Source organism: Myripristis murdjan, chromosome 2 (assembly GCF_902150065.1).
Source record: "Myripristis murdjan chromosome 2, fMyrMur1.1, whole genome shotgun sequence".
Lineage (NCBI taxonomy): Eukaryota > Metazoa > Chordata > Actinopteri > Holocentriformes > Holocentridae > Myripristis > Myripristis murdjan.
In genome coordinates this window covers 9,115,251-9,139,961 of record NC_043981.1, presented here as the reverse complement: position 1 = coordinate 9,139,961, position 24,711 = coordinate 9,115,251, and the positions used below count along the sequence as shown (strand labels likewise).

Below are 24,711 nucleotides of genomic sequence, written 5' to 3'. Positions count from 1 at the left end.
ATATGTTCAAATAAGGCAGAATAAGGCAGATTAGCACACTAGGATCAAGAAAATGGCACTTCATTTAAAAAAATAAAAAATAAATAAATAAAAAAAATTGTGGAAACAAATTGATCTGCGCTGGAGACAACTGGGATTACTTCATCCCAGTGGTGGATTTTTTTTTTTATCTTCTTTGAAGAAAAGCAAGATTTTTACTATTAAATATAAGACTAAATGGTTTATTAATATGGACATTTTTGCAGTGCAGGAGTGACAAAATGCCTGCTCCCTGTCTAGACTGCTCTCTGAGTTTCTCAGCCTCAGCCAACGCTGGCAAACTAAAGTGAGACTCTGCTTTTAAAGCTTTCTGCCGTGCAAAGAATGCACTCAGAGGTCCAAGTCAAACGAGGATCTTCCTCCTCGTGATATAATCCCACGCAGGTGATATGATTTGAGACTTTCTGTCTTTAGTAGCTCCTCTACTGCCCTCTCCTTCTCTCTACCAAACATGCAAGTATTGGTTTCTCTCTCTCTTTCTCCCTCTCCCTCTCTCACGCAGATCCCGTTATCCCCTTTCCCCCCCTCTCTTTATTCCTCCCTCTTTCTCACACACACACACACACACACAAACACACACATGCATGCACAGATCCAGTGCTTCCCTCTCCCATAGCTTGTGCAGCTCCGCCCACCTGCAGATAAAAGCCTAGCCCACACCAGCGGTGCCGTTCAGCGCCTGTCCCACACTCCTCAAACTCCTGTGATATTTCCACCCAGCAGCAGAACACTGACAGAGGTAAGGGGTACGTCACCACTGGTGCAGCGTCATCTGATATTTTGGTTATGAAGCCTATTTCCGCTCTTTTTGGTGCATGTTCAGCACTTGAGATGCACAGTAGCAGTATTGCTGTTCGATATCTGTGGTGTCATGTTTTTCTTGCATGGGAGATCTGCTGCGTCTGATTGGAATGTGTTGACTTGGATCGTTGTCTCTCTCTTTTTTTTAAGAGATTTGGCATGGTGTCACAGAAAAACAACCTCAGATTTATAATTGCTTTTGAAGGTCCCACATGAGATTCCCGCAGCTGGGAGTGAGGCAGGGAACATGGGGATGGGGAGGTGGAAAGTCTCCTCAATAGTCATTCTCCTCTCTTTGATGTCCAAAAGGTTTCATAAAACATCGTATTTCACAGTGATCACCGCTGGGAAGCCTCCGCCGAGAGGCTTCAAAATCACTACAGATAAGGTTTGACATTTGCCAAATCCGTAGGAAATCCAGAGCTGACACCTGCGAGGAATAAAAGCATTGGCTTAAACTTGTTAGAATGAATAAATGCACACCACAGCATCTCGAATCCCAGGAAATGGGATGTCATGACATGTTGGATTTTAGCTGCATGATGTTTCTCTACACCCAGCATTCATCACACTGAGGCTTTCGGTGCTCCTTCTCCCTTTCCAGTGTGGAATGTAAACGCGGTGAACAAGCCGTTTGAAGGAAACCAAAGGAAAAAATGTTGAATTCTTTTGACAAGGGTCTGGAGAAGAAAGATCAAGAATGTCAAAGGTATCCCCCCACCAATCAAAGAAAAGACAACAGACAATTAGGGTTAGCATTTCATTAATTAATTTTTGACCATCTAAAAAAGTAGTTTAGTCTCATATTCAAGTCAAGTCTCATTTTCCTTCAACAAGGTTAAAAAAAATATATAGAAAACTGTCACTAGAATGAGATGATCTCACTTGTTTCCAATGTGGTTTCACTTGGTTCAGAAACTGACAAAAATCTACCAGTGTGATAATCTCATCGGTTTTGTTGAGCCATTGTCTTGATTCTAGTAGATGTCTTGCGTTGTTGTGCCTCTTTTGCAATATAATGACGTTTGGAACAGGAGGGATTATCATGCCACTCCACTGCATAAAAACACTCAGCTGTAACAAGGCATTTAGCTCCATTTTCAGTCTTGTTTTCCTTCAACCAAGTGAAAAAAATCTGCTAGCAGGGGATGAAATAATCCCACTTGTTTCCAGTGCACTTTTACTTGTGACAGATTATTTTCTAGGAACAAGTATAAATATGTTGAAACAAGGCAGAATGGGGCAGATCAGCCCACTTGAACCAAGAAACACTTGATTCAAGTACATTCTGGTTGATTAGCACTGGGGACAAGTGGGATTATCTCATCCCACTGGGGGATTTTTTGTACCTTGGTTGAAAAAAAATTATGAGACTAAATGATTTTTTCAGAAGATGGAGATTTCTACTGTGTGACAGCATCTTGGAGTGAAAAAATGTGCCAGGGATGGAACCTTTGCATTAAGATATTTTAGCATGAATCTCATACATACAATGATTTCTATTCCCTTTACACTCCCAAACCTTCCTTCAAGTTTGGGAAAAACGGGTTCCCTAGTAACGTTCCTCACCACACTACGGTGCCTGGGACAAAATCTGTAGTTTGAAGTGATAAACTGCTGCCAGTTGCAACAGCAGCCACCGTGCAGCCATAGAGCCTGTCTGCACGTATTAACCTCCCCACAATAGCAGCCAGATTTCTGCCTGTCTGGGGAGGGAAACGCTGTTCATTCACTCAGCACAATGTGAACACACAATTTATGAGTGTTTTAAATATTGGGGTCACGGCCATGTGTTCCACTACCAAAAGAAAATTGGTAATCCCCACCTCACACAGAACTATCACTATATTGAACATGCCCAGCTTTTTTGCACTGGGAATTCAATTGACACACACACACAGATAAACCCTGAAGAGCATTACATTTGCCTCTTACATTGCAAAAACATCTCTATCCTTTCAAGCAATTTAGTCTCAAATTCAGAGATTTAAAAAATCCAGTGGGATGAGATAATCCCACTTGTCACCAATGTTAATTAACTTAGTTTCCAGAATTTTCTTTTCACTTCTTGGGGGAACTTTACTGGAACAAGTATAAATATGTTGAAACAAGGCAGAATAAGGCATTAGGCTCATTAGGATCAAGAAAGTGAGACTTGATTTAAGAAAATTCAGGAAACAAGGTGATTAGCATTGGATAAAAGTGGGATGATCTCATCCCAGTGGCAGATCTTTTCATTTGGGTGAAGAAAAACAAAATTTTAACACTGAATATGAGACTAAATGACCTGTGAAGCTGGATATTTTTGTGAAATCTTATGGTAGGAGCTATTGTGCATAAACACGCAATTAAATTAGTAGAAAACTTATAGTTTCTAATCATTTGATGGATTTCTCTGTGAATGAATAGCATTATATAGAAGATCCATAAAAATCAGGCCAGAGCTATAGTTTCCAATGCACTTCAGTGGGAATCATGAAATAAATAGTAGAGAGGGCTCTTTGCATCAGCAAGACATTCAAATGGACTTTCCTCATTCACTGCAAAGCAGCAGCACCCTGGAAAAGTACACCACAGTCGTGCAGATGTGAGGAGATGAGGTCAAGAAGCTCAAGTTGAGAGAATCTAAAGCTGCGGGATCCTGGAGTACGGCCACAGCTTTTTTTTTTTTTTTTTTTTTTTTTTAAACAGACAGCGGTACACTTGATGTATGCCTAACAATTTTGGAAGAGGTGATGAACCATGTGTCCGTAGTTACAGCGCCTCAGGGTGTCCCGGCTTACCAGAGGAGGAAGCTGATTCTGAGTGTTGGCTAGGGGCGAGCTGCACCACTCCAAGTCCTCACGTAACGCTGTTGTCAGATAAAAACCCTGCACAGTATCTCCAAAAATATTGAGGATTTGACATAATGTTTCTTACTTTTCACCTAATAGTTAATTAATCCCCGTTAGGAAATCTTTGTTTTACTTCCCTCTCCTCCACAGGGAAGTCAGAGGTCAGGCTCAGCTACAGAAGAGTAGCCATGAAGATGGTGAGATTCTTTCTCGTATAAAGACCAAACCCACCAGGCAACCCTGCCAGTGCACTGCAACAACTATCGCTCTTAAAGGACAATTTAAAGGACAGTTCAGGTCCTATTTTTCCACCTTTTGGGGTCCAGATGATAGGGAGGGAAATTTTTGGAATTGGTCCGGTATTGTACAAGAATGCCTCAACTGGAATCCGCAAAAGAGGCTGTTGCTGGATCTTTTTTTTCACAGGTTTCCTTGGCTCTTGTGTAAACAGTTTGCTGTGTTTTGGTTGCTATGAGGTAGAAAACTGGAGGGGCAGCGGCTGCATGTTGACCGGAGAAGTGAGCTCTGTACTGACAGGTTTCAAGTTTGAATCCCAAGACTGTCTCATCATAAGCAATCTATACTTTGTTCAAACATCTATCCACCCATCCATTTTCTGCTGATTATCCGGGACCAGGTCGTGATGGTAGCAGGCTGAAGATGGTCAACCCAGACGGTACTTTCCGCGGTCACATCAACCAGCTCTTCCTGGGGGATCCAAAGGCATTCCCAGGCCAGCCGGGACATATAATCCCCCCATCGGGTCCTGTGTCTGCCCTGAGGTCTCCTCCCAGTTGGTCGTGCCCGGAACACCTCCACTGGGAGGCACACAGGAGGCGTCCCAACTAGATGCCCGAATCGCCTCAGCGGCTTTTCTCTTCTTGCTCAAACATACAGAACTACATTTTAAATTCTAGTGGTGAGAGGCAAGACAGGGTCCAGGATGACTTTGAACCCAGGCCTCTGCGGCTAAGTTGGCCTCAGTTGTATGGGGGTGTGCACTCTACACAGTGTGGCACCATGGCACCCAACAAAGATACCAAATATGTCCTACTGAATAACAGGGAAATGTGTATAAAATGATGCACAAGACATCTAGATACTTTCTATATGATGTAATGCTGCAGCCATAAAACAATGGCCTCTTGGGTTGAATATTTCGCTCAGTATAAGTGTGATGTAGCTTCATTTAAGTGCTGACACCTCTGTCAAACAATATGAAAAAAATTTGTTTTTTCTAACCTGCAAGATGTGTAAGGGGAGGTTTAATGGAAAATGAAGGTTTAAGGGGTTAAGCGGGTTTTTAATGGGATGCACTCTCTTTAACCCCCAGCTGATCCAGGACAGCTGCTCAGTGCCCAACAGTACAAGACTGTGTTTACACTGGGCAGCTCACAAGTCTGAATATCTGTGTACGGCCGTTGCTGTAAATAACAAAGTGTTCTTTGACGGCCTTCCAAGTTAAAGGGGCATTACAGGATAATACAGTGTTGTTTAAATTGGGAGCGTTTCAAAATTCCAGCGGGTGTTGGGTTTTGGTTCCAAAACAGAGTACAGACCGGAAACTGAGATACCGCAGTGCTTGGCCAGGTAATTGTTGATTAATTTGTATTGATCAGCGACTATATCATACCATATGGTTCTGTCTTTAGCTATGGGATAGTAGAAAATTTACCTATTGCATGTTTAATGCCTAAATAAGGATTATGCAAAATGATAACACCCTGCACTTGCAATATTGAGGGATTTGAGGTGATCTGGGCCTAAATCCATTATTTCCAGTGAGGAGAACCTTAATAAGAAAAAAGCCTCACTCAATATCTTCAAGCTATTTTTCACTTTTGCAGAAGAAACCCTGCAGAAAATGAAATGTTGTAGCCTGACTCTGTCTGGCCGTGCTGTTTGAATGTATCTGAGATATGCTTTTTCGGACTGGGTTTGCAAAATGAAAGCGTGGTGGCTGTAGGGCCTGAGAGAAGCACATATTGGTGACTGACCCTTTCATGAACTCTTGCTACACCGTGTGCACTGGAGTTGAAATATTTTATCTTGTTACCAACTGAGGGACACCTGAGGTAAATCTGAATCAATCTGCTGAGGCCAGCAATCTCCCAAATTCCTCATTTCTTTTTTGTTAATGTCCCCGACTTGTTTACGTCTTGATAACTTCTCTTGATAATATCTCTCTCCCTCTTTCTTTCTTCGACCCAGACTCCTTCCCAGTTCTCGCTCGCTGAATAGGAAGTGTTTGTGTAGCTCGGAGGGAATGTGCCTCTGGATCCCACAGCTGCACTCGCTGTGATTTGAGGCCATGTGTCTAAACACTCTTTTTGCTACCGTGCAGAACAGTACAGCCTCTGTGCCCTGTCATCTAAGTTCAGATTTATACCGTGCACTCTCAAACGCGACACACGACGTCCATAAACACACACAGCCACGATTCTGGCCAGATTTACGACATGGATTGCAGTGAAAAAATGCCACTTTGCAGTTGAGAAATGTCACAAAAGGAGAAAAAAAAATAAACACACACTTCTCGCAAAAGCATTTGTTGCACTTTTGCGTCACTAATCTCTCTGCAAACAACGAAGTGGGGAGTTGTATTTTGCTTTCTCATTTCTTGACACACCTCCACACCAGTTCAGAAGCAGTCAGTCTCTGACATTAGTTGCTCTGGGGATCCGTTGTCACCACCGGTATTCAGGCTATTTTTCCAGATGTACGTACTGACAGTTGCAGAGGGGGAAAATTGCTTGAAAAAATAAGAAGCTGAATGCAGAATGAAATCAAAGTCACCTGACTCTGCTTTGCACTGTTTGTGTATAGTAAGTGGTAGTTTTAGACCCCGGAAACTGTTCCCCCAAAGTGAAAATTAGCTTTAATTTGGCACATTTATGGTGTAATATTTCTTATCTAGTATCTGCAAACTGCTCAGAGGACTACTAGTGGTTATTATCCCCCATCTACAGAGAAAATACTCCAATGCTTAAACATCTGGACAGTAGGGAAGCGAGGATCATATTTTTCCTTGAGTGGCAGATTTTACAGTATGACTGTGTAACACATTAAGCTTCCCGGGACAGTCGTCACATCCCATTACTATCACTGGTCAGTCGATACATTCGTGTTGCAGCAAGGCCTCAATGATCCTTGGCCGTTTTATGATCTCATTAAATCAGTTGACACATGGAAGAATGTAAGAAATTTGCAAACGTGGACTACTAAAAACCTCCACGACTGATCATTAATAAAAGCCTGAGCGGTAAAATATGAGTTAGAAAAATCCTCCTGGGAAGGCGTCATCAAAGTTGAACCGTCTGCAGTAAATTCAGGAAGAAATCCGTTTCCCAAGGCAACATATAATCACCACCCAGTCATTTTCGAATTATATTTGAGTGCTCCCAGCCTGGGACATTTACCAGTTATTATTATTTCACTGGAAGTTTTTATTTGTCTGGAGGTTTTTATTTGTGCTTAGCTTCAGTTTTGTTGAGCACTCTGTCTGTTTGAAGTGAAAACGTTTTAATCTGAGGATGTTTTTCCAATGTGGTGACATTTATAGCTGCTCTGTGATGGCTTTCTTTGAGCCTTTTTTTCCCCTTATCAGACAGATACTATGTAAAGAGACAGGACAGACCCACCGGGACACCCTGCACTGCCCATTTTGTGTCCCGCCGTGTAAGCAGTTAGCCTTTTCTTTTTGGCATAGAAAGTTATGATGAGTGAAAGCTGCTCTTTGCACTCAGTGGACCCCATTCTTAAAACAGCGATTCAATAGTGTAGTGTAGTGTAGTGTAGTGTAGTGTAGTGTGTAGTGTGTGTTATATATAGTGTTATATTGCACAGGATCATTCACATACTGTATATTTATGCAGCTGCAAACTGTAGAATTCAATTCAAACAACCTTATTAGTCCCTCAAGGGGCAATTTGTATGGAGCAGCATGTAGGCTACATAAAATACATAAATAAAATAATCTGATAGAATCCTGTGGTTCAAACATGAGATGAAAGTGATCAGGTCGGTTTATTGGAAATGAAAATAATCATTTACTTTTGAAATACTACTCCAGCTTAAAGCCATAACTGACAAAAAAAAAAAAAAAAAGCTGAAAAAATTATAAGCTGACAAATTAGTAAAACCAACTCTGTACATTACAGATTAACACCTTGCAACACAATTTTTTCTCACAATTTTTCACATCGATATTTCATCAGTCAAATCACAAAAGAGCAGAAAAAAAGTTATAATTCAGTGTAGATGATGCATTCTGAGCACAAATGTGGGGTTAATCTAAAGCATGGAACTCAGTCGTGCCACACGACATTAAAAAGACACATGTAAGTCAGGCTGGTGTTGTTTTTTAATTTTCTATTCCACTGGCAGCGATTACATTACATGCAAACTCGGAGGTGCACAGCAAAACTAAAAGCCTGGAAAATTCTGTGAAGCCTCACAAATGTTTGTTCCAGCTTTGCAAGATAGTGGAACGGCTTTGGATGTGGAAACAACCCCTTGTCATGTAAAATAAGCTCTCTTCAAAGTAAATATTTTCTGATTCAAATATGCATTTTTCCCATCCCTGGTTCCCATTGATTTTTTTTCTAAACATGAGAACAACTGCTGGCGCACGTCCGCACAAACCTGAAGTGGTTCTTAGCTCTGAGTTGCTATTAAATGCCGTCCGCTGACACCAGATACTCTGTTTTGACAGAACTCAAGGCTAATAGGAAAATAATTCTCCTCCCAGTCCGTTCTCTGCCTGAAATGAAAATTGTGGTCAGACTTTCGGTGACTTGTGGTTCCCAGAACTGTAGGAAAGGGAAAATCTGTCGATGAGATGGGTGAAGAGGTCAAAAAGACTGTGTGAACCTGTGTGTGTGTGTGTGTGGGTGCAGCAATGTTAATGAGTGTGTGTCAGAGGTCAGAGCAACAGTAAGCAAACACGGGTGTCGCATGTTTGCTTACTGTTGTTTCCAAATCAGTGGCGCTTCCCCTGGTTTCCACTTCCCTTCGTGGTCATTTTGTCATTCGGGACGACTGTTGAAAATGTGCAGCCGCCGTAAAACGGAGCTTTTCATTTCCCCTTCAGGTCAGCTGAGCCACTTGTGTGACCCCAGTTTGGCCTGTGGGGATCTGCAAAGGCGACTCCGGCCCTCACTCTGTAAAGAGATCGAGTAGGTGTGAAGGAATGCTGAAAAAGTGCAAAACACACACACACACACACACACACACACACACACACACACACACACACAGGTTGGAGGGGAACCGGGACGGGTGGAGCAGGCATGGATCACAGGAACATTTTGCTTTCTTTTTGCGTGAGAAAACATGATGAGATTAACTTACCATCAGGGAAAGGTAGGATGGGAAAAACCGCGAAATGCACGTATTTCCTGTGTGAATTATGTGAATGAATGGATTGTTTTCCTCCATCTTCCCTTAAAGCAGAAAGGATGTTAATAAGTTAAGCGAATCAAAGCGAAACCTTCAATCAAAATATCCGGTTCAGGTTGTTCTCTCCTCTTCTTCTTCTTCTGCTTCCTCCCTCTTGAACCTCTGCCCGTCCAAAAATCTCTGTGTGCAGTCTGGCTAAGGCCACTGACCTTTGCACAGCAGCGCTGAGCGATGTTTGAGCTGGGATAAATCACCTGGACAGGGCCAGACAGCCGGTGAATACAGAGCAAAAGCAGTATTAGTCAAAAATGTCCAGTGCATGCTCAAAATATTTGTTGTAGCTATTGTGGATGTGGAAGAAAACTAAGACTAAGAAACTCAGACAGAGAAAGATATAAAGGTAGGTGTAGATTTAAAAATGGCATGCATGCAGAAAACTCATGGCTGGTTTATTCTTCTGGTTATTTTAGATTTAATGCCACTTTTACAACATACTACCATCAGTTTTATTTATCCATTTATTTTCATTTTATGAAGGCCCAATCTTCAGAATTTATTTACCTCTATCAGATTGAATGGGTGTCTTTTGAATTTAATCAGTCAAGCTCATGCAATAAGGAGGGGAGACTGTGCAGTTTGAGGTTCTTATTTTGTGTATTGACAATAGATTTACATTGGGTTCAGATGTGTGATTATGCAGTAGATTGAATATTTGGAAATTAAATATATTTAGGCTCTGAATTGTCTCCAGGGGAGGCAAGAGCAGGTGATCACACAAGAGAACCACTGTGGAGGTGAATTGTTTTTCTTACAGAGTCTAGCAACAACTCACTCGGCACACAAGCGTACACACACACACACACACACACACACACACACACACACACACACACACACACACACACACACACACACACACACACACACACACACACACACACACACACAGGTGCATTCCCCAGATGTGTGCTTTGGCACCTAATTTTCCTCTGTCAGGTCATCATGACATTCCGTCTGTGAATTTGTGTGTGTGTGTGTGTGTGTGTGTGTGTGCGCGTCCACATGTGTGTAAAAAAAATCTGCCTGCAGGATGAGATTGTCCCACTTGTTTTCAATGCTGATCAACTCGTTTCTAGAATTTTCTTGAATCAAGTCATTTTCTTGATCCTAGTGGTCTGATTTGCCTTATTTTGTCTTGATTGAACATATTTATACCTGTTACCAGAAAAAAAAAATCCTGAAACAAGTGAAACCACATTTGAAACAAGTGAATTATCTCATCCCATTGGCAGATTTTTTTTTTTTTTTTTTTTTTCAAGAAAAACATTTTTAAGACTAAATGACTTGTTGTGATGGAAATCTTTTACTGTGTACAAATGGTGTGCCTGTCTGTGTTTGTTTGCATGTGTTTGTTTGTGCTCTGTGTCAAGCACTCTTGAATGATACAAAATCACTTCTACATGACACAGGCCGTCTTCATTTCATTTAATGAGTCTGATGAGGTTCTTGTTGAATTGTACTGAGGGGCTCATATAAGTCAACAACTCTTTTCAGTGGTCTGTGCCCCCAAGAGAAGAAAGAAGTACAAACCTCTTCAAACCCGCTGAAACACAAAAAGCAGGCCTGACCACAGGCAATTAAGACTGGCACCCGTATCTGTAAGCAATGACATGCCTCTGTTCCTCATGGTTTGTTTACTGAGAAGTAGAGGCTCCCATCTGGAATCGGTCAGGGGAAGAACACGGAGGGAGAAATGGAAATTTGATTATTTTCAAAGCCAGGCTAGAGGTGATAAAAGACTTGTGGCTCATCACCAAGCCGAGCCGGCTGTGGTTGTAAGTGTTGGCAAAGACGTTCAGAAGAGCCGGCATCCACTCTGGGGCGAGCGGGCTTTGTTGCGTGGGAGTGTCATCATGTCCAGGGTGTGGAGGTATCTGAAAGGTTTTCATCAGAGAAGGGCATGAGATGAAAAGTGAAAAAATGTAGCGGGAAAGATGTCCAATAAGCTATTTCTGCTTGCTTTTGGGTGTGTGGAAGAATCATGATGTGAAAGAGACTCAGATTTTGACAAGACATATTGAGTGATTATGCTATTTCAGTGTTTTTGAAGATGCTTTGATTGGGTGGGATCCCTAAAATTTGGCACAGATTACATTTTTAGTGATGAAAGGGAAAACCCCTCTATCAGTAGAGGGGTAAAAATGAGATGAGATAGGTCAGGCTGGAGTGCTGAATACCATCAGGTCTCTCCCAAAGCTGGAAACAAGAGATCCGATACCGTCCAGATGATGTCACGTCCAGAGACCGAGCCCATCCTGGAGCTGCTCGACTCACAGTGATTGGGAGACCATAAACAAGTCTGATTTTGCACAGACACGGGCACATTTTCTGCTCATTTGGATGTAGAAACCCCAAAACACATGAGTTCAAAGTCAGCCTCTAATGCACTGAGGATGGCTTAGCTCCAGGTTCTGTCCTGTGAAGACACCACAGACTCAAGCTTTCCCAGTTCCCAGCTTTGGAAAGGACTTGCTTACATTTACAAATATTGACTGCACTGTCAAAGATCAGGAATTGCATGAAATTTCCATTCCCGAGTGGCCGTCCTCCTTAAACGGCTCAATAAATCTTTCCCATCATAATCCTCCTAGCCAAAAACAGATTCTGCAGTACAATCAATAATTTGTAATTGGAAGATGGCTTGAATCAAAATTGCCATTGGAAACCGTCCGTTAGCTCGTTAGAATCAGAAACTGTCCAGCAGGGGGAGGAAAAGTTTCCTCTTTTGGGAATTGTAATGGCTGACAGCTGAGTTAATCCAACATCTGAACCGGAGTAGCGAAGTGAAAACTTTACTGCAGCTCGTTAACGTGACGAACACTAAAAAATAAAAGAGAGCAGGAAGGGGGATGAGGTCGTTTTTGGGATACTCTTCTTTTGTAGCTGAAGGTTTGGACCAATCTCTGCAGCTGCTGTGTGAGCCACTGTGAGCTATGAGCCACGTTTCTTTCCAGACCTGACTGGAATCATAGCTGCACGTTTAATCTCTGCAAAAGATCTCCATCTTAATAAGTCATTTAGTCTCATATTTAGTCCTAAAATATTGTTTATCTTCAAACAAGTTAAAAAATCTGTCATTTTGATAAGATAATCCCTCTTCTGTGCAATGCTTATCAACTTGTTTCCTGAATTCCTGAATTAGTCTTGAGTGTGTGGCATTTTCTTGATCCTGGTGGGCTGATTTGCCTCATTCTGTCTTGTTTCAACATATTTATACTTGTTCCCAGAAAACAAATGAAACTGCATTGGAAACAAGTGGGAACATCTCAGCCTACTGAGACATTTTTCACTTGTTTTAAGAAAAACAACATTTGTAAAACTCAGTGTGAGAGTGACATGTAAAAACAGATTTTTGCAGCAAACGCCCTCGATCTCTTTTAAGATACTTCTATTACTGCAAAGTACACTAAATTGACTTCCAAATAGTTCTTTGACATAGCTAAACTTTCTGTATGAGAGTCACCAACCTCACCCGAATGGCATCAAGTATTTATTTGACCTAGATCTATCACTTTCCCATCTGCCTCTATAAAAGTTAGCAGCAGTGGAAGAAGTGCCCAGATCTTCCACTATAGATCAAATGTCCCCTTTCTTTTTTTGTACCCACAAAAAATGTGTAAAACTGGAAATATTCAGTGATAATATCTAATAGTGCAATAGTAGTGGCCCATTCAGTGCTGAAATATTTGATGTGAAAGGTAATCTGGTATCATAAGCAAAGGTACATGTTGTTCTGTACGGTATAATGCTCTCATATTTCAGTCTGTACTTTGAATTTGAGTCTATGCTGAAATGGGTTTGTGGTACAGTCACGGTCACAGTCATGGAAATGCCTTCCCATTACACTTTGCTGCCTTGAAACCAAAACATGACTAATGGATATGAACTGATGACATGCGGTGCACTCGAAGCTTGTTCTCTTCAAAGTAGCTGGTAGCTGCCGTGGAGTGAGTGGCACCGAGAAATTGTGCTAAGTTAGATTAGAATAGAGGTGAAAGTGCTTTTTTCCCCATTTCTTAAAGCAAGTGGATGAAAGGGAGCAATGATTGCTGCCACAGAGGTCAGACATTGGGCTAAAATGGTCACTGCTTCACTGTTTTAATATTTAAAACATGAAGCCAAGCTGTGAATCTTCATTGGCAGCAATAAGAATCAAAGAAATGTTGTTTCAGGTAACATTCAATGACCCTAGATAATAAAGCCTTAGCCAACTCCATCTAGTGTTTTGATTGAAATATTAGGGTTTGAAGTGTTTGATTAATTTCATTTTGGATTTATCTTGGGCAAAGACTGAAGCATGGATGTAACAGTACTTATGATGCTGTATCCTTTGGAAAACATATGAACGTGCTAAAAAGAGGTATTATCCAGTGTGGTTCTCAGTATTTCCACTGTAGGAAAACACATCAGAGTATCCACATTGGGCCAATCTCTATAAGATATTTATCTAAAGGCCAGTTGTCTGAACATTTTCCCCAAATGTGCCAAACTTCCAGTTTATACGTTCAAAATGCCAAGGTGTCCCTTGAATTAGTCCTCTTCCTTGCCTCAGAAATAGACTAACTTGTGCCACTGACATGGACCACATAATGTTTAGACTGGCTTGAGTCTGCGTACCTAAATTGAAACTGAAAACGTCCTTAACCTCGCTCCGTGTCCCTCTAACGCACCGGGTCACTGTGAGACAATGCTCGGCCCAAAAATCTGCATCCAACTTCCTAAATGAGCCCGATGACTCATGGCGCAGAGCGTCTGGTAAATGAAATGGGATGTGTTTTCGTCTGGTTTCTCTCAACAAAAACGAGAAGACTGACATATCCTTGGAGGTCGGGGGGAAACATGTGTTTCAAAGCACCGATCCATCCTCTTTGTTTCGCTGACTTATTGTTTTATCGAGAACGTCTGATTTCCGAGCCAAGCACATGCTCCAGTTTTTTGCCTGCGCACAATAACTAGCATTGTGAGAACACAAGGGATTATGACTGCAGTGAGATCCAGCTCAGCAAACACATGTCTAACATTATGTTTGATATTAGGAAAATCAATACTTATGGATTATAACCCTATAAATTATGGAACTAAAATTTGGTCCGTCAGAGTTTTCCTGCATTGGCGCTTAGGGAAACAAGAGAGATCATTTCATTTGACACCTTGTTGGTTTTATCTTAGATTCCCTAAATCTGTCAACTTTTCTAGTATTAATACTTCTCTGGCTTGCTATTGAATAAACCGGCCTTTCCATTAGTGCTTTGTATTTGAATAATTAGTTCCCCATTCCCTACTTCTAGAAAAAGATCTCATAAACAAAGTGGCACAAGCGTCCCCACACTTTACATTGTGTCATGAAGGGTATCAGGTTTCTTGCAGCCTGGATGTATGCATGCATACAGTCTCACAGAGAGACTGTCTCTGTCCATGGTGCTAGATCTATATGTTGCACATAGTATCCTCTCCCTCCTGTGCTGTGTTGCTCAGTGCACTCAGTTTTAGCCTTTACAGTCTCCAGCTTTAAAGTGATTAAAATCTGTTTGAACAGAGGTTTTAGAGGTCGTGCAGTCTTTTTTTTTTTTTTTTTTTTTTTAATATTTTCCACAACTATGCAGCCAAGAGAATGTTTTCATTTCAATTACATCTCCTTCAACATGATATTCACCATCTGAATATCTTAAGAGATGCTTTTTCGAGATGTTAGTCCTGCGTTAAAAGCACCAACCAAGAACCAAGAACCTTTACTTTTTGGGTTATATTTGAGCAAAGGAGAGGTAATAGATAGAACTTGTTTAACCCATTAAACCCATAATTTCCCCCGGCTAGCTCACATCAAAGTTAGAATTTTTTCCCCATAATTTAATCTGATGGTTGCACCACTTCACTGAACCTGCATCACACTTATATTGAGTGAAACAACCAAAAAAGGAAGAAGTTTCACATTTATACCGCCCTCCCAGAAGGAATGCAAAAGTAAAATCATAGAGTGGACCATTCTATTAGATTCATCTGTAAAATCCCACCTCCTCTGTGAAACAAAGACAGAATTGTGCCTTGTAGGAACTGCATTGAGGCCAGAAAGTACCACAAACCCCAGCCCTCTGTGAAATGTTGCATTGCATCACTGCCTGTCATTCATCATCTGGACTGTAACTAACACTCTCAATCGCTTGCATGTCCAGAGTCCCATTCATGCCTCAAGCACCAGAGGAGTGCCACAGAATAAGGGGGAAATATAGGGTCACAAACCCAAACTGTGCAACACCTGGCTACATTAACAAACCCCGACAAAGGAGAGGAGAAGACATTTAATGGCAGGAAAGCATGTCTCTGTGAGAGCTTTGGCCATAAAATGATATGATCAGCTCTTTGGTGGAGAGTCTATTTGCGGTGGGAAAGGGATCAGTGTTTGAGTAATTTGCTGCTGTAAGTGAGGACTGCATACAGGCGTCAAAACAGCAGTTACTGAAATGCATGGACAGTGTGTCACACTGGATCAAGCTGACTGTTGTGTGCACTATTCTCAGTGCTTATCAGCAAATCCCACACACTTTCACTAGTCACTGTGGACTTTGAGGTGTCACGTGATAGAGCTTTGTGGGTGGGAAGGAATAATGGAACCAGAGCTGTACCTCTGCTGTTATTGCCTTGCTTGTAATGTGATTTTATTATGTTTACATTTACTTGCCCTGAGATTGAAGATAGAAATTAGCTTTTGGGCTAAATCTGGTGCAAAACTTTCTCTTTGAGTTAAACTTGTCGGTACATGGTTCCTGATGAAATATATTATTTTTTAAGTGTTAATGAGCTGCTTTAGTGTTCTTGAGCAACACACTGAGTCCCTGCCATTCAAAGAGATTTTGATCTGTACTTGACCTCTGACTTCACTGAGAATGGGTGAGAGAATTTCTCTAATGTGATCGATAAAGTATCACATCAGTATCTTGCTTATTTAGACCAGGAGAGAACAACAAAGAGGGTTTGTGAAATTACTGTTTACTCTTGGGAGTGCATGGATGGAGTTTTTGTTTCACAGGAATGAATAATCTCTATTTCAGATGGATTGAGTTTTACTTTTTTGCTTCAGGTTCCTTACATGCTTTAGGTAAAGTCCCTTGTGCATTTGTAACACTGTAGTCGGTCCATTCAGACTTCTGACTATGTTCCCCTAAGTGTTCTGCAGTAACTCTGTCCACAGCTCACTTTTTTATACTAATTGTGCAGAAAAATGTAATCCAGCCTGGTTTCTATTATTTCAGCTCCCTAAAAAGAGAAGCTTTGATCTCTCTGCTAGCTCTGTAGGAGAATCAACTAACACAGCAGGGGAAAACATACATTCACCCATCACCGTTTATTTTCACACCATGCCCTTGGCAGCGTTTCGCCAGTCTCTTTAGCATGGACATGTTTAAAGGATTATGGCACCCTGCAAGAACGCTCGCTGGTCAAAACCAACCACAGGTCCTCTGCAGGGCCTCTAATTGCAAGATCTCATTTTGTAGCATGTGACCTGTGTAACACAGTACACGGAAATGAGACCAAGGCTTTTACTTGGTTTGTTTGGACGTGTAAATATGGGGAAAAAAGGCAGAGGCAGAGAATGCACACATTCAGGAGACAGAGGGTTTTATTTCTTTGGATTTTACCCTCGATTGGAAGTTGGTCTTGTAAGAGTTGATGTGTCACTGTTGAAATAATGCCTGGCCCCGGCAGGATGGACGAAGCACACAGACGACTGGCCTTGAAACATCATTAAGGCTGTTCTGTCTGTGTTGGTATGGCAAGCTCTGCATTTATGGCAGATTTAAATGCAACTAGCACCATATATTTTCCAGAGCTGTCAGTAGCACACTACAAAGACTCCAGGCTGTCTCCTCGTTGTGTTTGTGTAGAGAGTAAAGCAATGAGTTGAGTGCCCCCCAGTGGTGAATGAAGGGATAGACCCAATATCATCCATGCTTACACACCACATGAATGTACACACACACACACACACACACACACACAGGTGAGTTTCAGTAGAGTTGACCTATTAATTACCTCAGTTTTAGGCAAGTACGTTTGTGTTTTTTTTATTGTTCTTGCTAGTTCCCTAATTACAAAGAAATGTAATACTCTAATGATTAATAGAACTACTTGTTCCATGTGGAAAATATTTCTTATATAAATTATTGTGGTAATATGGCACAACATGCTAACATATGCATAAGGAATCCACACTTTTCATATATTCAAAACTATACTGAAGTGTTATTCCACATTTGGTGAAATTGAAAGGCATTTTGTAACTCAGGCAAAGGAACTGAAGTAAAGACTCAGGATCCTGGCAGGCTTGAAACACACAGGGCAAAACACAGAGAACATAAACAGTTGCAACACCAAGTAAAATTGATGGACCTGACAGAAAGATTTAAATACGAACTGAACTGATGGGAAAACTGGACACACCTGGAAGAGGGGAGGGATAGACAGAGGTTTGGCTAAGAGGGAAGACAATGAAGGTGTGGAAGGGAGCAGCACAAGGGCAGAGCAAATAAGACCAATTCAGAGCAGGTGTGCAGGAGTAAACAAGGGGAGACACATGGAAACAGACACTGAAGCTGACTGGCTGGGAAAACAGAGGAGGCGGGACTAGCAAACTGGGTAACAAGACACAGGTGAAAACACTAATGAGAGTGACACAGCAGGGAAAGAGAGAGAGAGAGAGAGAGAGAGAGAGAGAGAGAGAGAGAGAGAGTAGTAGTAGTTTATTAATGAGACATACACCTAGGCTACATTTACACATAGTCGAGTATTTTGATAAACGAATATTTCCTTCCATCTGTTTTCCCAAATAACATCGTGCACACAGCATAGTTTTCAAAAAAGTTTTCATTTACATCAACCCACATAAATACGCTGTCGAGTGCCATCATAACTACGCTAAGGCTATAGGCGGCAGTGTAGAAAGAAGGAGAAAGCCATGCAAGCCAATCAGATGGTGCATAATGTGACATCGGCTGCCTAAAACTCTGTTTTTCTCTGTTTTTCTCAGTTTACATGCAAACGTGAAACGGGAGTTTTCCTAAATCTCCACTGGCCGGAGTTTTAGAAAGAATCGTTTTCAGAGGCGAATTCGCTGTTTGCGTGTAAAAGAAGGGCACAAACGAAGGGAAATGTCTGTTTTTAAAAATACCCATGTATGTGTAAACGGGCCCATATACTGAACGAATAAAAAATAGTAATCGAGTGCTGCTGTTTCTTGTTTATCTACGACTGAGAATCTATGCAGACGTTCTTGCTTGCTTCAGAAACAGCTGTCCGTGCACAATTAGACTCTGAGAGATTTTGTTTATCTCCTTGTTTTATGATTTTTCGTCAGCTAAACCTCTGAGTCTAATCAGAGCACGCAGTTTGCTGAGGGCCAAAGCCAACCACAGATTTGTCAAACACTACAGTTGCCAAGAGCCTCTATTATGAGCATAATGTAAGGCACAGTGCAGAAACGTGCGAGTAAATTTTCCAGCATATACAAGGTATTCATTAGGTTTTAGTGTGTAATGATGTAGCCAGATTTGTAATTCTGGTGGTTCAGCAGGAAAGGTGTGTACCGTGTACCTTTAACTAAAACATCCTGGATTCAGATTAGACCCAGGATCACTGCTGCATGTCATCCCTTTCTCTTTTCTTTAGCTACTGGCTTTTGTGATCCAGAGCAGGAAGTGTGGTGCAGTGTATAGCACAATAACATTGAGATTTATCCTGGAATCATCAACATGACAGCTATGCCTTTGTATTTACTCAGGTGAGGCTCAGACTACAGCATTTTAGCCCTGATTTTGGCCAGACTGGCTGTCCCAGATACGTTTTTGGAATAAGGGGGAAAATCTGAGATGTGATTCTAACATTTGGTCAGGACCACAACTTTTACAGTGTGAACCAGTGAAGGACTCAGTCTGAGCGATCAATTCTTAAGTGACATCTTGCAGGATCAATGTAGCATCAGGACGGAAATTTTGACATAGTTTGCAGCATAAAAGTGGCTGTTTGAAAATCCATTTTATGACAATATTTGTGTTTGAACCAAAAAAAAAAATGTCAAAACTTCAATTTCATTCTCAACTTAAACTGGATCAGCAGACTGCAATATTAGTACATGCAGTGCTGGTCACTCAGTTAACTGCTCTTGAAATCCTATAGTATTAAGATATTCAAACACAGTGAAACATCGCTACATGACTACCTCCTTCATAACACTTGTGCTCTTTTTAACTGCAGAAAATGGCAGCTGTACCCCTCCATTCTTTCCATCTACTCGTCGCAGTGCTCCAGCTGTGTTTATTATGCCCCGCCCATGGTGGGGCATATTATGGACACAAGCAGCCACCTCAGCAACACCAACCCTTGCCTCAATTCAATGAAGGTTATCCTCAACAACAATACTTGGGCAATGAGATGCCAGTGCTGCCTCAGTTTGGAAAAGATCTTCCACAGCTGCCATTGCACATGGGCAAAGAGAGGCTGCTGACTGAGGGCAAAGGTGAGGCTCAAGCATTTTCCTAAAACTTCATCTCACTGTTGAAAAAAAAAAATCTTAATAATTATTACGTTTTTGTTTTTTGTTTTTTTTTTCACATAAGGATTTTCTCTGTTATTAATAAAGCAGCAACACAGTCTACTTTTGGCTTTACAGAGGGGGTTTTCCAAATTCAAATGGAAGCCATATGGGACCTTTTCATAATGTTTGTTTTCAATTTGTGTGTGCACCACAGGGTGCACCTAATACACTGTAATTCTGAACAGAACTGGCCAATCATTAGTCACTGCTCTGACATATCTAAACACAATTTAGCAGAATGTTTCAGAATATATGATGTATATACAAGCAGCTACACCTGCTAATCATTCATTCTGTTCATTTGAAACACTGGGATGGATTTTTATGGAAGTTTAGTATTTGTCTGGTCATGGATTACGTTTGTTAGTTCAGCCAAGGATAGGGTAAAGCAACAAAGGCGCTGGCTTAGTGTAAGGAGCAACTTCTCTGTGATTGACATCACAGAAAAGATTTGGGTCACAGATATTCCTTTGCTATGAAACAACTATGTCATGGTATACATTTGGCATGTTGAAAGGCAATTTCCCTGATGTGGGTCTTGAACTCAGTACCATCTGTATTACAGGCCTCATCTCTTTCTTTCCAACCAGCCCAGCCAAACTATGCTGGATAACATTCCAAACACAGTAATCCTTGTGACACTTGACTTGCTTCCCCTCTGCCTTTTAACATCATGATTTGCTCCTGATTTAACATTTAAGTGATTTGACCTAGAGCACATCACAAATAAACTCAATCAGCATTCATGTAATGGTAAAGATATTTCCTTTAGAGCATATCTTACCATTTTCAATATGTTTATATAAACTCAGTCATAAATGTGTTTCATGTTCCACCAAAAAGAGTCATACTTAACCATTTCTGAGTAATTTCTTTTCTTAAGCAGTCTTGATGAGATTAGTGGGTGAATTTTTACCTTCATTTATCAGATTTACCTTCTTGTTCACAGGAGAGACGTTCCCCAGAGGAGCTAAAGGGCCCCCTCCCCCAGGTCCCGGTGGAGAGGGTCTCCGAGAAGGACCACCTGGACTTCCGGGCCCTCCTGGACCCCAAGGCCCCCATGGGCTGCCAGGCCATGGTTTGACAGGGCCACCAGGGAAGCCAGGCCCCCCTGGTCCCCAGGGTTACCCAGGGATAGGAAAACCTGGAATGCCAGGATTGCCAGGAAAACCTGCAGGACCTGGATTACAAGGACCAAGGGGTGAGCCCGGCCTACGTGGTGATGAGGGACCAATCGGGCTGCCTGGACCAGCAGGTCTTCCAGGCCCCCCTGGTCTTCCAGGGATTGCAAAGCCAGGAGTTCAGGGGCTTCCAGGACAACCTGGACCTCGGGGAGAGCCTGGTAATAAGGGACTACCTGGGCTTCCTGGTCTCACAGGTGTCAAGGGAGAAAATGGAATTGGTCTGCCTGGTTTGCCAGGTTTGAAAGGGCCTGCTGGCCCACCAGGGCCCCCTGGACAAGTGGGACTCCCTGGAGTTGGTAAACCTGGTCTGAATGGACTTCCTGGACAGCCAGGGATACCTGGAAAACCTGGTGCCCCTGGAGAGCCAGGATTTGCAGGGCCGCAAGGCGAACAAGGTGAACTAGGACCACCAGGCTTGCCAGGAATTGGAAAACCAGGAATAGATGGATTTCCAGGGCAACCGGGACTTCCTGGAAGGAAAGGGGAACTTGGCCCTCCTGGTCCACCAGGGGGTCCAGGTTTGCCAGGTTATGGTAAACCAGGTTTTCCAGGACCTAAAGGTCACAAAGGACATGGTGGTCTGCCAGGACTTCCAGGCCCAAAGGGTGACAAAGGTTATGGAGGCCCGCCAGGAGTCACTGGTCTTCCTGGTCCCACTGGTCGGCCTGGTCCAGCAGGTCCAATGGGGCCTCCTGGAGGTCTTGGCTTCCCAGGTCCAAAAGGGGAAGGTGGTGCTGGGGGGCAGAAAGGACCACCAGGGATAAAAGGTGATCAAGGGCTTGCAGGACCTCCAGGACAGGGAGGCTTGCCAGGAGAGGGTGGACAACCAGGACCAAGAGGTTTGCCAGGGCCAGTAGGCCCAAAAGGAGAACATGGTCATAAGGGTTTACCTGGTCTTCCAGGTGTCCCAGGATTACCTGGGCCAAGAGGAGAGGGTGGACAACCTGGAGAGAAAGGCCACCAAGGACCAAAGGGCATTCCCGGGCTTGCAGGACCAGGGGGACCAATGGGTCCTCCTGGGATCCCAGGGCCAAAGGGCGAAATGGGCCCACCTGGTAAACCTGGGTATCCTGGTGAAGGTAAACCAGGACTCCCAGGTCGTATCGGTCCTCAAGGTAAGCCTGGCGCTAGGGGCCTCCCTGGCCTTCCAGGACAACCAGGCCAGCCTGGACCCCCTGGTCCTCCAGGATTACCTGCTGTAGCTCCCGAGCTTGGAGAGATCCTTCCTGTGACAGGCCCATACAATGGCCAAAAACAAGGTCACAAGAAGCCAAAGAATGGAGGGGACATTCGTGCAAGTGGCATAGAGATGCCAGCATTCACAGCTAAGCTCACAAATCCTTTCCCTCCTGTTGGATCTCCCATCATCTTTGACAAACTTCTGCACAATGGCAATCAGGACTACAGTCCCCAAACTGGCATCTTTACCTGTAGCATACCAGGGATCTACTACTTTGCTTACCACGTCCACTGCAAAGGAGGTAATGTGTGGGTGGCACTCATGAAGAACAATGAGCCAGTAATGTTCACATACGATGAGTACAAAAAGGGTTCTCTGGACCAGGCTTCAGGAAGTGCAGTGCTCCCATTACAACAAGGGGACAAAGTGCATTTACAGCTGCCATCTGATCAGGCAGCAGGACTTTATGCTGCAGAATATGTCCACTCCACTTTTTCTGGATATTTATTGTATGTAATGTAAAGAAAGTGTCTAAAGAAAGGAGGAAATAATGTCACATTATCAACCCAAGCTGTTGACTACAGGGATGGCAGTATGATGGTAAATCTATTTTAGGTTCAAAGGTCGTATGTATGTGCAGTGGAATTGTTTTGGAATGGGTGGTGGCAGAGTAATCAGTGCCATAGTAATAATGTACTCAGCTGAGTATTTCTTTGTATCACACACATTACATCTGAAATTAAATGAGCCAAGGGAACAGTCAAGGGAACAACAAATATGCAAATAAATCCTCAGATAAGTAGTCATTTATATTGGTTGTTGCAGAAAGCAAAGTCTGTTGCTGTGCTGTTGTTGAAGAGTAGATGAGAAGAAATACTGAGAGTCTGGAGGAAATTCTGAGATAATATAAGAATCCATAATTTTCAAGGGTATGAATTTTTAAATTCAAACTATAATCATGTTACATGCAGTATTCTGTCTGTCAGTCTTTCTGTTACACCTGTCAAAGTAGATCATTTGTCATCATTTTTTGAATTGAGGACTATATTTTTTACATCATGCATTCATCATAATATCCACACAGTATATCAATACTATATGCGTAAATAAGCATATTCTGGAATAATGTTGTTTTATACTGCAGAAGTCAATCGTTCATTGTATTCACCTAGTATGTCAGGATATCAGTGCAGAATACATTTCTAGACATTGCCTGTTTGCATTATGGATATATTTTTGGGGGACTTAAGAGTGTATTGGTGTTTGTTGTCCAATGCATTTACTCACATTTTGAGCAATATACAACAACTTGTTTCTGTTTCATTTATGTTTACAGGAGGGGTGGTCATGAAGTAGTTCAAGAATTTAGATTACATGAGGAACCGTCAGTGTTTTTTGTTTTGTTTTGTTTTTTCTGAATCTTGAAAATGCAGCTATTTTATATGATGAAAAGTATTCTTTTCTGATTAAAAATAAGCATATGTATGACAATTTCATTCAATCTGAATATCATCCCAAACTCCCAAAAAATAATCTTGTAGGAGAGCATTTTTTTATATATATATTTCCTTTAGAAGTCATAATTTGTCATCTAACAACAAATCCTTTCAACAGCAGTTGTGCATTTGTCAGTATTCCTCTCCGTAATTTATTTGTTTGACTACTGATTACTTGGAATTGTGTTACATGTGTTGAACGGTAAAAAAAAAAAAAAAAAAAGACAGAAAAACTGTTTTGTTGGCAAAAATAAAGATAAAGTAATATTCCTCAATGAGTTTTGCCATCATGCTAGTATAGATTTTTTTTTCTTCTACTTCTTCTTCTTCTTCTTCAAAAAATGAATGTCTCATTTTGAACTGAACATGTCTAAATGTAAAGAATGTTTTATCTTTATTGATTTTTTTTTTCACTTTGGACAATGGTGCTCAGCATAAGCAAACGTGAAACAATACTTAACATTTGTGAGTTTTGTTGTTTATTGCTTTTATTGGTTATTTTTTAATAAAGACAAAACAATAAACTGGAAAAAAAAACATCAGTTGTCTTATCACTGTCATGCCTAACTGTACAGGAGACAGCGTCCCATGATTAATGCCTAATATGATTGTGTGTGTGTGTGTGTGTGTGTGTGTGTGTGTGTGTGTGTGACAGAGAGGGAGAGAGAGAGAGAGAGAGAAATAGATGACAGAAAATCCTTGATTTCTTAACCTGTCTGAAATGACTGAACCCCTTAAGTTCACATAAGAAGACAATTGACTTAAAAAAAAAAAAAAAAATAAAAAAAAATTAAGGGATATTTCAGGGGCATTTCAGTCTTTGTTTTAATTCAGGGACAATCGAGGCCTTCTTCATATCCCTTAGTACAGCTTTTCTGGAACTGCTGAAATGTCATTTCACAATACCGAAACAGTGTAGCCAACTGAAAATATTATTTTCCATTTATAGGTGTGAATTTAAGTGTTCAGTTTTATGTGCCATTTCAGGTATTAATTCAGGAATAATATTTTAAGATGAATCAAAGTCAAACCAAGGTGGAAATAATAACTTGATTTGCTCTTGATTAGGTAAGGGAGCCATTAGCCTCTAACATTAGTTCTTATTCATTAATGTATGAACAAAAAAAAAAAA

General features: G+C 41.6%; 1 protein-coding gene across 1 annotated transcript; it reads left to right on the top strand.

Annotated features, from left to right (window-relative positions):
* Nucleotides 1-687: 687 nt before the first annotated feature.
* LOC115374390 (collagen alpha-1(VIII) chain-like) lies at nt 688-23,857 on the top strand. Its single transcript, XM_030073263.1, has 3 exons — nt 688-778; nt 19,380-19,641; nt 20,669-23,857. The coding sequence occupies exons 2-3, from the start codon at nt 19,383-19,385 to the stop codon at nt 22,603-22,605; spliced, it is 2,196 nt and encodes a 731-aa protein (XP_029929123.1). The 5' UTR covers nt 688-778; nt 19,380-19,382; the 3' UTR covers nt 22,606-23,857.
* The last annotated feature ends 854 nt before the right edge of the window (nt 23,858-24,711 follow it).